The 15,456-nt window shown below is 46.5% G+C and overlaps 1 protein-coding gene across 2 annotated transcripts in view; it reads left to right on the top strand.

The window, feature by feature from the left end:
• The window catches only part of Pigr (polymeric immunoglobulin receptor), a 28,299-nt gene extending 18,760 nt beyond the window's left edge, over window positions 1-9,539 (top strand). The window contains exons 4-11 of one of the 2 annotated variants that reach the window (XM_038348603.2): window positions 1,823-2,479; window positions 3,669-4,001; window positions 4,522-4,845; window positions 5,885-6,077; window positions 6,472-6,593; window positions 6,960-7,091; window positions 7,199-7,257; window positions 8,276-9,539. In XM_038348603.2, coding sequence (XP_038204531.1) covers window positions 1,823-2,479; window positions 3,669-4,001; window positions 4,522-4,845; window positions 5,885-6,077; window positions 6,472-6,593; window positions 6,960-7,091; window positions 7,199-7,257; window positions 8,276-8,371 — 1,916 coding nt within the window. In that variant the 3' untranslated portion in view covers window positions 8,372-9,539. The remainder of the gene's footprint in view (window positions 1-1,822; window positions 2,480-3,668; window positions 4,002-4,521; window positions 4,846-5,884; window positions 6,078-6,471; window positions 6,594-6,959; window positions 7,092-7,198; window positions 7,258-8,275) is intronic. The other variant, XM_038348604.2, reaches the window with a different exon arrangement.
• The last annotated feature ends 5,917 nt before the right edge of the window (window positions 9,540-15,456 follow it).

Raw genomic sequence — 15,456 nt, 5'->3', positions numbered from 1 at the left:
AATTCACGGGGGCTCTGAGGATATGCCTTGCTCTTTGGGCTATGTGTGCCATTAACTGTATCCTAAATAAGAAGGTTGTTCCTGGAGAGTCATAGTACCACAGATCCCTAAGAGATGAGGAGTATCCACAGCAGACCCCATCTAGATACCCAGAAGACTACCACAGGACTGGGAACGCAGGCTCCCATAAATATGACCAATAACAGACACTGCTCCTTAAGGCAACTAGGAATATTTGAACTATTATTTTTGGACAATTCATGTTCAATTCTGATTGTTTCTACACATGTTAATTTAGCACCTACCAGAAACAGATGTTGTGATCAATCACAGCTAAGAGGGAAAATGTAAAGAAAATGTCTCCACCCTGTTTGAAAAGGCCACTTGTTGGTTCCTGACCGCCCAGCTAGCTTAGACCTGAAATAATCACACAGAAGCTGTATTAATTAAATCACTGCTTGGCCCATTAGCTCTAGCTTCTTGCTGGCTAACTCATATTAATTTAACCCGTTCCTATTAATCTGTATATCACCACATGGCTGTGACTTACTGGGTAAAGTTCCCAGCATCTATCTCTGGAGGCTCCATGGCTTCTCTCTAACTCTGCCTTCCTCCTCCCATGCTATAGGCCAAGCCAGTTTCTTTATTCATTAACCAATAAAAGCAACACATAGACAGAATCACCTCCCACACCACCACCCTCCAATCTGTAGAACCTAGAATGGATATGATGACTGATAAAGATGTCCGGGAGGACACAGAGAAGGGAAAAATTAGTCCATGCTTAGAGAAACCCTTCCCAAGGAGTTGGAAATCAGGCAGGGCCCTGGAAGAGGGAGTCTGGATGGGTGATTGCTGACTTCACTTATGAGTCATAGCCAACACCTCTACTACAAAAGATAGGGTAATGAGAGAACACATAATTCCATTTAACCAAGTTGGTTTTTAAATTTTATCTATTTATTTTATGTGTATGAGTGTTTTGTCTGCATACATTCCTGTGCACCACATGTGTTCCTGGTGCCTCAGAGGCCAGAAGAGGTATCCGATCCTGTGGGACTGGCATTGCAAATGATTGTGAGTCACTAGGAATATGGGTGCTGGGAATTGAACTCTGATCCACTGGAAGAGCAGCCAGTGTTCTTAATTGCTGATCCATCTCTCCAGTCCCCATTTATTGAAGTTTTACAATCATAGGAACCTTCACAAAGACCATGCAAAGATCTGGTTCCTATGCAACCTTTATATTGAGTTCCATGAAGCAGGGGTGGCCATATAGAGAGGAGACAGGACAAGACAGGTGTGAACTCCTGTTAGTAGACTGAGTGAGAACCCCAGCAAGGCTCATCTGTTAAAACTCTCCTTGGCCCCTCAACTGTGGTGCTTCCTTGGGGGTGTGAGGCAGACTGGGTAGTGAAGACCTTGATATATAGAATGATAGGTCAGGAGCTTCTTTCTGCTCAGTCATTACAAAGAAAAATGGGAGGTTAAAGTAATATGTTTAGGGTTTGTGGGTGGCTAGGATAAAGGGGTTATGGTTTCTATCATCTGCCCTGGAAAAGAGGTTCTGGTTTCTATGGTTTACTTTTTGAATCATGGCATGAAAAACAAATGGGCAGGAGAAAATCAAAGTAAAATCTTTGCTTCAGAGGCCTTTGTTTGGCATCATTGTAGAAACTCCAACAGAAAAGCTCTGACAGTATTCCTCTAGGGAGGAGGCCATTCTAGGTCATTGGCCCACCCAGAACCCTCGCTAGCAATAGAAAATGGCCCTGTGTTACAAAGCAAAAGTTATAATTTACCCCTGTCCTTCATTCCTCAGTTCCTGAGTTCCCAGAGGGCACTCATGTCTACACAGAGGACCTGGGCAGAACTGTGAAGATCGAGTGTCCTTTCAAATCGGTGAACTCTCCTAAGAAGAAATCCTTGTGTAAGAAGATAGGTCAGGCCTGTGAACTTGTCATTGACTCTAATAAGAATGTGAACCTCAACTATAAGGACAGAGTAAACCTTACTATGGCCGGCGGGACCGCCGGGTCAAAATTCATTGTCACCATTACTAAACTAAGATCCAGTGATACTGGGCTGTATGTCTGCCAGGCTGGGGAAGGTTCTAATGCTGACATAAAGAACGCTGACCTCCAGGTGCTAGAGCCTGAGCCAGAGCTGGTTTATAGAGATCTGAGAGCCTCCACGACTTTTGACTGTGCATTAGGCAGTGAGGTGGCAGATTTTCCCAAATACCTGTGCCGGATGAATAAGGAAACTTGTGAGGTCATCATCAACACCAAGGGGCAGAGGGACTCAGCCTTTGAGGGCAGGATCCTGCTAACCCCCAAGGATGACAATGGCCATTTCAGTGTGTTGATCACAGGCCTGAGGAAGGAAGATGAAGGCCACTACCTGTGTGGAGCCAGTGTCTCTGGCCTGCCTCAAGAAGGCTGGCCCATCCAGGCCTGGCAAGTCTTTGTCAATAAAGGTGAGAGCCTCCAAAAGGCAAGCAAGACGGGGTAGCATGGGATGGTAGATTAGAAAGTAGCTTAATCATCTGATATACTCATCGATGTTCACATCAGTCATGGTATCTCCTTTCTGGAAAGTCTTGAACTAAGTGGGAGGCAGTTCAGGAGAGTTAGACTATGCAACCTCTGCCTTTCACAAGTTCCCAAATATTCTTCTGCATTATCAAGGGCCTGGTGATGGTTATCCCTGGATAACAAGAATAAGGAAAGTAGAGGCCCTGCTGGAGGCATGACTGGTAGATGGGATTCAGTACCATGGTAGGCCCATGTCCCCTTCCCAGCCCACACAACCCCAGAGCAAGTTGGGCACCAAACCCCTCATACTCAGATAAGAGAACACTGGCGTACCATGACCTTAATGCTTCTACTCCCACAGCTTAAGGGGATGTTTGTTATTTGGCACAGTCTGCCTCAGCAGCTATACCTCTGTGAGCTGTCAACAAGGCAGAATGATTCAATCCGTGCTTCCTCTCACCCTGGAGCACAGTGCACAGACTGCCCCTCATGAGAAACAACAAGCCAGTACTTGGCATTCAAAGTACCTGCCCTTATGGCCTTTCTTTAAGGGGACTATGTTCCTGACACTGTTTTCCTGTTCCCAACTCTGGGTCTTCATCAACATCCCTGACATATTCAGTCACCAAGGGCTCCCCCTGGACCTCTGCATTAGCTTCTGTATTCTTGAAGAGGACTCTTGGAGTCTTTACTAAAATCATACTATATTTCTACATACTATAGGTTTCTACACCTATTCCAAATGAATTTTCTTAATTTAGGTACATTATATCTAGCTGTTTTTTAGAGTATGCTAAGAAACAAATCTAAAGATTATCTAGAGGGAGAGTTTAGAAGAAGCCAAAGGAAAGGGGCCAGTATTCTCTCTTAAATGTCATTCAGTCCCTCCTGAGAATGAGGTGGAAAGAGAGGGACAAGATGCCCACACTGAAGTCATTGGAGTCTGGCACCGAGACTCTGACTACAGACCCAGGCAGAAACACAATGTTTTTTTCATTCTCTGAGGAGACAGAAGTGATTTATCTAAACTTTCCTCTCCATGGTGGATGTCATGGGAAGAAAAGCTGCCTTGGGCATCCAAGGTCATTTGGGTGCTTCTGTCCATTCACACCACTCCATCTGTCCTTCCAGAGTCTACAATGCCCACTACTCGCACTGTGGTGAAGGGTGTCACAGGGGGCTCCGTGGCCATTGCCTGTCCCTACAACCCCAAGGACAGCGGCAACCTCAAGATCTGGTGCCGCTGGGAAGCAGATGGAAACGGGCATTGCCCGGTGCTCGTAGACAGCCAGGGGAAAGTGAATGAACAGTACGAGGGCCGACTGGCACTGTTTGATCAGCCAGGCGATGGCACCTACACTGTCATCCTCAACCAGCTCACCACCCAGGACGCCGGCTTCTACTGGTGTCTCACTAATGGCGACTCTCGTTGGAGAACCACGGTAGAACTCCAGGTTGCTGAAGGTGAGAGATGAAGTGGAGGCGGGAGGCCCGAGACCATTCCAGCAGCAGCAGCAGCATCCCCTAGACACCTTTCCCGCTATGCCATCTCCTTCCACGCTGGTGTAGGAAGGACCTACTTGTCCAGAGGTCCCATTTCCATACCCACAACCAGCAACCCATATTCTTTCAATCAGCACTTGCAACACTTCCTGATAACAAATATTGACTTCCTTTGCTGGAGACAGATGTCCTCTGAAGTGAGGTACTGCGCATGCTCTTGGTGCTAAGCCTAGAAAAAATAAGTAAAGGAAAGTAAGGGAAGCCAAGAGAAACGAGCAAGCAAAGCTGTATTTCTATATCAAACTCTGGGCTGATTCGGTGGCATCAACAGTCATTCTATTAGCATTTCCTCTGCTCCCTATGTATTCAGAATAGTGCGTCACAGTGCTGTCTTCAGGGGCAATGCACGTGACACACCAAAACTGCCACATTCACGCTCCTGTAGCATCTCCAAGTCTCAATGTCCGTGTCTGTTTGCCAGCTACAGGGAAGCCAAACCTCGAGGTGACGCCACAGAATGTGGAAGCCGTGCTAGGACAGACCCTCACGCTCGACTGCCACTATCCCTGCAAACTCTACTCCCATGACAAATATTGGTGCAAGTGGAACAACGGGGGCTGCCACACCCTGTCTAGCCAAGTCCGCCAGCCCTCTGTGAGTTGTGACCCGAACAACCAGCTTGTCGCCCTGACCCTGAATCCAGTTGAGAAGGAGGATGAAGGCTGGTACTGGTGTGGGGTGAAACAAGGCCAGACATATGGAGAGACTACAGCCATCTACGTAGCAGTTGAAGGGAAGTCAGCGGGTGAGTCTCCAAGGGCAGCCAGTGCCTGCACCCACAGCCCCCCATGCCAGGACTTAGCAAACATCCCTGACTAGAAGCTTCTCCATCAGGTATAACCCCCAGGTTTTGCTGTAAGAGGGAAGGATTAGGGAAGCAGACAGTAAGAGCTTTTCTGTTTAATCTCAGTAGCGAGACAATCCTCACAGGTGCCTCACAGGCAATTTCAGAGTCACATCCGTGTAAGTCTGTTCTCCAAAGATGGTCAGGTACCTACATCTTGATAGAGAACACTAAGGCACAGCACTGAGAGTTTAGCTTGGGTTAGGGCATGTGCTCAGCATGCTCAATGCCCTCGGTTCAATTCCTGACACCAAAAGAACAAAAGGGAGTGGGGAACAATTAATGCAAGCTCATCTAGTAAGTTCGTATTCCCAGCCTCTGTTTAAAATGTCATGAAGCCAGGTGGTAGTGGTGTATGCCTTTAATCCGAGCACTCGGGAGGCAGAGGCGGGTGGATCTCTGTTAGTTTGAGGCCAGCCTGATCTACAGAATTCCAGGATAGTCAGAGCTGTTATACAGAAAAATCCTGCCATGAACCCCCAAGGAAAAAAGGAAGGAAGGAAGAAGTCATATAAGATGTCTTGTATGATGAGGGCCTTTCAGTTCCTGGATATCTCAGGAAGGCTGAGTTCAGCAAGAATGGCTCACTGGAAGCCATTGCTGTGCTACTGCCTGGAGGCAGCCCTAGGACAGCTTTGATGCTATGAAAATCCCCCTGTCAGCCTGCTTCACAGGTGGATCTGTTACCTAGATCCTTGGTGATGGAAATAGACTTGGAAAGAATGGGGTATAGAATTGGACAGAGGTAATCGTGGTGTGGGGGCAGCAAGAGCAGAAATAGTGTCTGGGATCTAGAACAGGTCTTCACTGCCAAGTCTGGTGCCAGTCCAGAGGCCCCCCCCCAGCAGCTTTGAGGTCTCACCCTGCGACTTCTCCCTAACCCATGGGCCTAAGAACACAGGAGAAAAGCCATAACCAGCTTTGTTTTGCTCTGCTTCAGGGTCACGCCAAGTCAGCGCCCCAGACGCCAACGCACAGGCGAACGCAGCTCCAGAAGAAGAGGGAGCTGAATTCAGTGCCAGCCAGATTGAGAACAAAGCCGTTCCGAACCCCAGACTTCTGGCAGAGGAGACAGGGAGAGAGAGTGTGGGAGACCAAGCTCAGGACAGCAGAGCGTCGGTGGACGCTGGCAGGTGAGTAGATTCCCCACTCGGAGAACAACGCTGAGGCCAAACCCCAAGTCTGAGCCACTAGAACCAAGCAGCAGAGTGTGAAGGAGACTAGTAGACAGTCAGTTCGCACAGCCTCGGCTTCTGCTTGCTCGGGGAGGGGAGGCTGCAGATCCCTTCCTTCCCCACAGCCAGAGCAGGCCACTTCAATATCTCAAGCCTGGAATATAGAGAAGGCCAGGTCCTTGTATTACTGATTCGGGGCTCAGAGTGGTCCTTAGCAAAAGAGAGTTGAGAACTTCATCAAAAAGACAGAGCAGATAGACTGGGGGTGGGGGACCCTCTAGCTGGGACAACTCTTCCAGCACATTCTGAGGACCTCCCTCTCGGTGGTGGGCTGACTTAATCCCTCTTGCAGTACTGACGGACAAAGTGGGAGCTCCAAAGTGCTGTTTTCCACCCTGGTGCCCCTGGGTCTGGTGCTGGCAGTGGGTGCTGTGGCTGTGTGGGTGGCGAGAGTCCGACACCGGAAGAATGTAGGTGAGTACCCAGGATGCTCCCCACCCCACCTCCAGTTCAGCGAATCGGTCAGTGCGACTCTGGTATAGCCCATTCTATCCCTTCATTTCCTCGTGCCTGGAGACAGGGCAACCACCCTTCACAGGGCTGGTTCAAGCTAGAATGGAGCGCTGTGAACTGAGCCACAGATTGGCAAGGGTCCCTAGAGTCTTGACTACACAAGAAAGGGAGTCAGACTATTTTCCTTTTGATTTTGGAGGTAAGCATCAAAAAGTACCACTCCTTGGTGTCCCTTGGGCTATGGCATGTGGCAGGTCTCAGGAAGAGCAGCACACCCTGCTCTTCTTACCCATGGCCTTACCCCTCACCGACTCCTCTGCCCAACAGACCGGATGTCACTCAACAGCTACAGGACAGACATTAGCATGGGAGACTTCAAGAACTCCAGGGATTTGGGAGGCAATGACAACATGGGCGTCTCTCCAGATATTCACGAGACAGTCCTCGAAGGAAAAGATGGTATGTGTTTTGAGAGTACTCAGCCCTTGGGAGAGCAGAACTGGGCTTGTCCCCATCTGGGAAGGAAAGGTGATGGCTAGGGCTAAGGACATTCTCTCTCCATGCAGAAGTCGTGACTACCACTGAGATTGCCACAGAGCCAGAAGAATCCAAGAAGGCAAAACGGGTAAGGGAGAAGGATAGCTCACTGCATGGCAGGGAGTTCAAACTGCAGTTGGACATCAGGACAAAATCACCCCCATCCAGAGACTAACCCCCAAACAGGGAAGACCATATTTGAGAGGACTTTCTGAGAAGGGGACAGATCTTTGGGTGTGACACTTCAGAAGGACGGGAACTCGGTTATAGGCTGTAAACCTGCAGAAAATGTGGTCACAGCAGGAGGGTCACATGTTAACAGTAACAACTGAGTGGGCGGTCTTCCTGAGTTATGGAGGCCTCAGTGCCTTTCCGTGGGCCACACAGCCTCCTTTGAAAGCTTCCTTGGGACTATCCTTTGGCCTGAGAGTGGAAGACATTTCTTCATGGTGGGCACCTTGATCATCACTAGAAGCCCTTGTCCACCTCAACCAGTATGAAGAAACCCCAGAAGAAGCAACTCCTGCCGTTGGGTTGCAAGTTATCCTCCTTTCTTGTCTTCCTAAGGTTCCTTATGATGCCCTTTGTTTTTCTAATCATGGAGTACTGACACTTTTTACTGTATCTGCTCCCCCTCATACCATCAGAGACCCCTGCATTTAGCATGGTCAGGGTGTGGAGTTAGTCCTAGAGATGAGTCCCTGCCATGCTCTGGCCAGTGCAAAAAAAAAAAAAAAAAAAAAAAAAAAAAAAAAAAAAAACAAACCTACCTCTCTAGGGTGGTAGGGAGAGAAAACACAGGACACCTCGACTGACAACAACCTAGGTCACATCACCTGTGGACTACAAGGGCATAGCTTTTGGGGACAGTCCCCACCGACAGAGGGTGTTCCACTCCACTTTGCATAAGGGGGTAGTGAGACAGTGGGAGATATTTTTAGAGGCTGCAACTTTCCATTTCTCAAAATGTCGCTCTTCTTGCTGAGCATGGGGGCTGGACTGAAAGCAGAGTCTCAGAAGTGGGTATTGCTCCAGCAGAGACGGCAAACTTCACAAGGATGTCCCTCTTCTTGCCAGCTGCTAACGCCTCTCTTATTGCTCCCCAGTCATCCAAGGAGGAAGCTGACCTGGCCTACTCAGCCTTCCTGCTGCAGTCCAGCAACATAGCTGCACAGGTGCACGATGGTCCCAGGGACGTCTAGGCAGGCTGACCGCCTACCCCTGCCTGTGACAATCAACCCGAGAATCACCCTGATCCACTCACAGCCTGAACTCACTCATCTCCTGACCTTTCCCTCCTGTCCTCAGAGGTGTGGTGGTCCCTTCCTCAGTTATCAAAGCCCGGCCTTGCTGTGCCTGTCTGGGAGGTGTGAGGAGTTCCGACCTGCAGCTTTTCTCAGCTAAAGGAGTAATTAAGGTGGAAACAAGGAGTCAAACCTGAGAGACATTTCTGAGAGAAGAGGGTTCGGAGTTAGGTAGGGCTCACCTCAGGTGGGAGAGCCATTTGAAGTTTCTTATACCATATGATAGAAGGTCAATGTAACTCTTCTCTCTCCATCCCTCCCTTCATCTCTTCTCCACTCAATAAAGACACATCTGAGAGCTTATTAGAATTCAGGCGCCTACTAAATGCTGAGCTCCAGACCACAGCCTTTCTACACATCTCCTCCCAGAGTCCGCCTATTCACTAAGACATGGCATCAGTACCAGGCATACTTCCTGCCTCGGCACCTGTTAGGGCAACATAAGAAATCCCTGCAGTCTGAGGCACACGTAAGTCATAAGGGCACCACGGTTTTCAGATGGAAGAGACTTGCCCTATGACATTCGTGAGATAAATTAGCGTCAAACCAGATTTGGCAACTCCTGGCTGTTGACCTGGGATCTGCCTTTAAGACCTCTTCTCTTATTAGAGGGTGACCTTTGGTATGAGGAAGTCAGACGAAATGAGTAAAATGGGCATGGTGGTGTAGACGTGCAATCCCAGCACTCGAGAGGTAGAAATAGGATCAGAAGTTCAAGGTCATCCTTGGCTACGTAGGGAGTTTGAGGCCAGCCTGGGGTACATGAAGACCCTGTTTGGAAGCAGAAGAAGGAAGAGGAGAAGAAGAAATGCAAATGGATCTTTCCCTGGTGTCACCTTTCCCCTTCCTGTCACTCACGTGGACCTCAGATAAAGGAACAAATGCTCTCACCGTCTGGTATTTGGAGAGTTTTGAGCAGACAGGAAGAAGATGGAGCCTGGGAGCAGCTGTTCTCCTAAGAGTCAAATTAAAAGACTTGTTTTTCTCTGCACTTCAACCAGCACCTACAGGCTGAAACCAACAAATCAGAAATGCCAATTAATAATTAAAGTCTATGATTGCTACCGAGGAGGCTCAGACTGTGTTTGTCCCCCACACCTCAGCTACTACTTCAGGTGCCCCAGAATATGTATCCCTACGAACTCAGTCCCTACGGAGGCTGAGCTGAAGAGGTCTTGAGCATATGCCTTGGGGACAGGAACAGATACTAAGCCACCTGCTCTTCCTTGGGCGCAGTCCTCCTCTGCCCTCCTCTTGGGCTACCAGCTGCAGGACTTGGTCTTAGTTCCATGGCCCTGGCTTAGATCAGAGTCTTTGACTCCTTCCCAGGCAAAAGGAGGCAGAAGAAAAGACAAGGAATGGTAGGTCCTTCTTTTTGTAATGTGGGTGCAGTCGTACTTCTCTGGTAATGATAGGAAGTCACCCCAGCAGAGGTATAACTGTGCCCCTTGTTAGCAGACATTATATATCTTCATCCCATATACTTCCCCACTCCACTTGCGGTATCACTGAAGGGCTCTGCCTGCACCAGGAGCTTGAGATTTACTGTCTGCATTAATTTGTCAATAACCAAACGTTCAAGCCTGGGCTTAATACATGGCCTACCCCAGTCCCTGCTCTCAAAGGCAAAGAGAAGTCACTAAAGCCACAGGCAATGAGTTGTGTTATCAATAGGTAACAGCAAGTGCACCACACACTCTGTCCTGAGGAATATTCCTACAGGAAGGAGGCTGGGTCACAGGCGGACCTGAACTTTGTTAGGATGGCATTCAACCCGTACAAAAGAATAAAATCAATTGTGAGCTCGATGATGATAAACAGATCGGCAATGACCATCAACCATTCAGGAAGTGACTTAAATATCTGATGACAAGGAACCCTTCCCTGTGTGTGAAAATTATCTTTTTGAAAAGCTGTTACATAATAGTATGGCTATGCATTAATAAGGCCTACCTAGCAGTTCCAAGACACTTGATATAACAGTGGAGCTTACTGTGTAAAACGAAATAATCTCTACCCATTTAAGATGTTTCTAGATTCAAGACTGGACAACTCTTCTAAGAACACTAGACGTGGATTAATTAGCATGAGGTTAGAGACAAACCATTTATTTTGATGATTATGACACTGGACCCCAAGACAAATAAACATGTAGTGTGTCCTACCCAAACTTCCCTGAAATACTTAACTGTGCTGAGGAGCCTGTACCATAAAAGATAATAATGAAGGGTTATTTCAGAAACAATACTTTCTAAGTGGAAAAAGGGCACACCAGATAAAAGATTGAGGTCAATGGTGCAAAATTGGCCATGAAACTAAAGCAGAAATGAGAAAAAGATCACCCAGCCATATGAAGCAAGGAGCTCAAGGATGTCTCTTCCAGGGTGGTTATATTCAATAACACACACCTATAACCACAGCATTAAGAAGACACACACCTATAATCACAGCATTAAGAAGACACACACCTATAATCACAGCATTAAGAAGGTTGAGGCCAGAATCCTGTGAGTTCCCAGGGCAACCTATATTACATAGCAAGACTCTGTCTCAAAAACAATAATTAAGATTTCTATGTATGGTGACAGACAAGGTCTCTATGAGACCTAGTTAAAGAGAAGCATCAAGATAAAAATGACTAGAATCCCTCTGAGTTAAATGACAGAAGATCAGAAACACACAAAGGACAGTGGGAAAATAAAGATAGGTGACACAGGAAAAATAAACGAGCCATGGTGACATCTACAGAATCATCATGGTGAAACAACCCGGAGCAGTCAATTGGCATACAGCCGCTCTACAGTGCTCATGCCAGGCTGGAGTCAGGGGTAGCTGGCAGGGAGGCGCTGCTGCCTGCTGAACACAGCAGCCATAAGTCTGACTAGCCAAAGAGAGACTGGCTAGACTACAGAGCTGCAATCAGGAGTTAGGCACACTCTGAATAAAAAGATAACCAGCGCAATGTGGAACTATGGGGACTGTGGTAAACACACTGCATGAGAGTCTTAAGCTGAGTCTCCCTGCAAGGTCCAGAGGGACACAGGAGGATGCCCCTCTGCCACTTCCTAGGCAAGAGAAAAGGCAGGAATATGAGAAAAGAGTTTAACCTGGCGTACTGCCACTACTGAACACAAGAATTCCTAGACAAGAGCTATCAGAGAAGAGGAATAAAAACAGCAGGATGTAGAAGGAAAGAGAGTGCCCAACAGCAATGGTGAGCACAAGTATGGGTGTGCCTTCCACAGCCTGTCACAGAATGCCCTGCATGCACACCAGAGATGAAGCTGCAGCCGGCAGGCTAGGGGCTGAAGAAAGGAGACTTCTATACAGTCCCCTTTCGGTAGGGAAGACACACTGGGTGACTTGGTTTAAAGTCCTTACCCCACCTTCAACACTGCAGTGAAAGACAACCAAGGGGCAGGGAAACTGTGCTCATCCCAACCAGCAGGAAACATGTCTCCTATCCCATGCTAGTGCACAGAAACATGTCTCCTATCCTGTGCTAGTGCATAGAAACATGTCTCCTATCCCGTGCTAGTGCATAGAAACATGTCTCCTATCTTGTGCTAGTGCATAGAAACATGTCTACTATCCCGTGCTAGTGCACAGAAACATGTCTACTATTCCGTGCTAGTGCATAGAACATGTCTACTATTCCATGCCAGTGCACAGAAACATGTCTACTATTCCGTGCTAGTGCATAGAAACATGTCTACTATCCTGTGCTAGTGCACAGAAACATGTCTACTATTCCATGCCAGTGCACAGAAACATGTCTACTATCCTGTGCTAGTGCACAGAAACATGTCTACTATCCTGTGCTAGTGCACAGAAACATGTCTACTATTCCGTGCTAGTGCATAGAAACATGTCTACTATCCTGTGCTAGTGCATTTTCATTTTAACTTTTAATATTTGCTTTGGTACTTTAGCTATTTGGCTTTGTTTCAGCTTCTGCCTCATCCAAACAGACTCTCATGGCTTTTTTCCTTCTTTCCTTCGTCTCTGCACCTATTCTAGAACATGTTCTCCACTGCTTCTCATCACTCTAACCCACACACACCTCCTGAAAAAAACTTAACTCTATGTTTTCCTTTCCCTTTCCTGTTACTTCTTAATTATTTATTTCCCCCCTTTTTATTTCTTAATTATTAATTTTCTCAACTCTAAAAGCCTATTATTTATGTTTTTCCAAGTCAGCACTGTAGTTCCACTGTCTCTGAACCCTACTGAGAGCACAAGGGGAAGGCCGAGTGTACACTCCTGCAATTTCACACAAAACTGCTGCCAACTCTCTGCATCTGCTGCTGTAGCCAGTATCTCTTCCAAATTGTCCAGGAAACATAAGCACCCGCAAAAACAGCTTGCCTGGGGACTTGCAAAACATCAAAAGAGAGTTGAGAAAGTGACAAAGAAAAACCAGGGCCACAGTCACACCAACAGAAGTGCAAAACACAACAAAGAAACAGCAAATATAAGAAAACAGCCACAAGACCACAGTTCCCCCAAACAAGAAACCAAGGGCTACGATAGATAAAATGCTGGAAAACATGGTTCAGAGTCCTGCTTTTTAAAGAATTGATAACTACACAGGAGCCTCAAATAAGCAGATGCATGACGTGAGAGAATCAGCTAGATTCTAGAAATCAGCTACAACAGAAGGCTAATGAAACAGATGGACAGGTGATCGATGTGGATAACAAACTTAGAAAAATAGGGAAACTTCAGCACCTGATTCCAAGCAGCCAGGTAGAAATGCTGGGATTCAAAGAGGCCATCAACCAAATGAAAACCACAGTGGAAAGTACCAACAAACAGAACCACACCGCCAAGGAAAGATCAAGACTATCAAGGGATGGACACAATGAAGATGATAATTTATTCAGATAAACAAAAGAAAAGGTGGTCAGCCTGACCAAAACCCAGGACACGTTCAAGAGACTAAACCCAAGAATCCTCAAGAAAGAAGGAAAAGTTGAGGTAAGAATCTAAAGGCGTAGTTCTTTCTAAGAAATTACAGTAGGAAATTTCCCAATCCTCTAGAAAGAAATGGATAGACAAACACAAGAGGGACTTAGAGTCCCAAATAGGAAGAATGGATTATAGCCAAGCTGTCAACCCTTCAAAACAAAGGAACTGTATTAGAACCCTAAGGGGGAAATGCCAACCCACCTGCAGAGGCAGACACAACACAATAACATCAGGTGTACCACCGGCCCCACCTAGAGAGGCAAACACAACAAAGTACTGTCGGGTCTATCACTAGCAACACTAGAAACTAGGAAGCATGGGGATATTGCAAGCGCTGAAAATACACATGTGCCAATCAAGATGGTTACATCCAATAAAGCCAGCCCTTGAAACTGAAGAAGAAATAAGGACATTTGCAAATTAAAGCAGTTCATGACCACTATGCCTGCACTGTAGAAAATACTTAAGGGGCTGGCGAGATGGCCCAGCTGTCAAGTGTGTTCCGCTCTTCCAAAGGATCCAAGTTCAACACACTGCTAGCATCTTACAACTGCCTATAACTCTAGCCCCAGGGCATCTGACACCTCCTGGCCTCCACACGTATGGAATATACTCTCACACACATATACACATTCATATTTTCTAAATATTTAAAAATATTTTAAAAATAGCATATTAAAAGAAAATCCTATTCACAAAAACAAAGGAAAGAATGATTTTTAGGAAATGAATAGATGAACCAAGGGGAGCTAGGAAAGAATCCATCCCATCCAATACGGTAAGCCAGGAAATCTCCAACAATAACATGAGACAAAGAGCCAACCATAGAAGAGCCCAACCAACCAGAAGAGCTCTCGAAGTCACAGGCACTAACAAATGTCTCTCAAAAACAGCCTTTGACACAAATGGCCTCCGTGGCCCCTTTAAAGATTTAAAGGCTATCTGTATGCATTTAAAAGCAAAGGGCAGCTTTCTGTTATCGCCAAGAAACACATGCACTGTGAGATCAGAATATCAGAGGCAACTCAGGAAGCAAATGACAGTTGTCTGAAAACTTCCTCAGCTGGTCTGATAGCTGCTAAGGCTGGCCTCAAGCCAGCTAGTCCAGGGAAGCAATAAAGAAAGTCACTATGTCACTATCTCGGTGGTTCTCAACCTGCAAGTCACAACCCATCTGGGGTCACATATCAGATAGCCTGCATATCAGATAATTACATTAGGATTCATCACAGTAGCAAAGTTACAGTTATGAAGTAGCAACACAATAATTTTATGGTTGGGCAGGTCATCACAACATGAGGAAGTGTATTAAAGCATTAATTAATTAAATTAAAACATTGTCAAAGCATTAAAAAGGTTGAGACTCACTGTACTGTATGTTAATAAAGCAAATAACCCATAAGAAGGAATAAAGCACACATATACACACATATGTATAATATATACATATTATACATATACATAATATATACATATGTGTGTGCGCGCGCGCACGCGTGCGCACCAGATGTAGGGCTTGTAATTTCATAAAGCAAACACTAAAGAGCTCGAAAAGTCAGAGGGGCCTGATGTAATAACAGAGAACACTTCAATACTCCATTCTCATCTTCAGCTATTTCATCCAAACTAGAAATTAACAGAGAAATTCCATAGCTAAAGTACACTATAGATGAATTGCACTTAACACCTATCCATAAAATTCCCACTTACCAGTGAGAGTGCAATGGTGGCCTCTTTGTGGTGCTGGAGATTGAACTCAGGACTTCATTCATTCAAGGGAATCACTCGACTATTGAGCTGCAGATTCAGCCAATGAGTACTAATGGTTGGCTGACTGATTTATATGTCCCTGTGGAAAGGACAATGAGTCACGGGTGGTGGTGGGGGGGGGGGGCAGTGCCTGAAGTGGCAGCCCTGCATTTGACCAGATTCAGGCCTAAGAGTTTGGATCTTTCTAGTCATTCCTCCCTGGCAGACAGAGATCAGACTCGTAATTCTTTTGGTTAAGATTT

The sequence above is a fragment of the Arvicola amphibius genome, chromosome 12, assembly GCF_903992535.2.
Source record: "Arvicola amphibius chromosome 12, mArvAmp1.2, whole genome shotgun sequence".
In the NCBI taxonomy this organism is placed as follows: Eukaryota; Metazoa; Chordata; class Mammalia; order Rodentia; family Cricetidae; genus Arvicola; species Arvicola amphibius.
The sequence above is the reverse complement of the archived record's forward strand: the minus strand, read 5'-3'. Positions and strand labels throughout refer to the sequence as shown.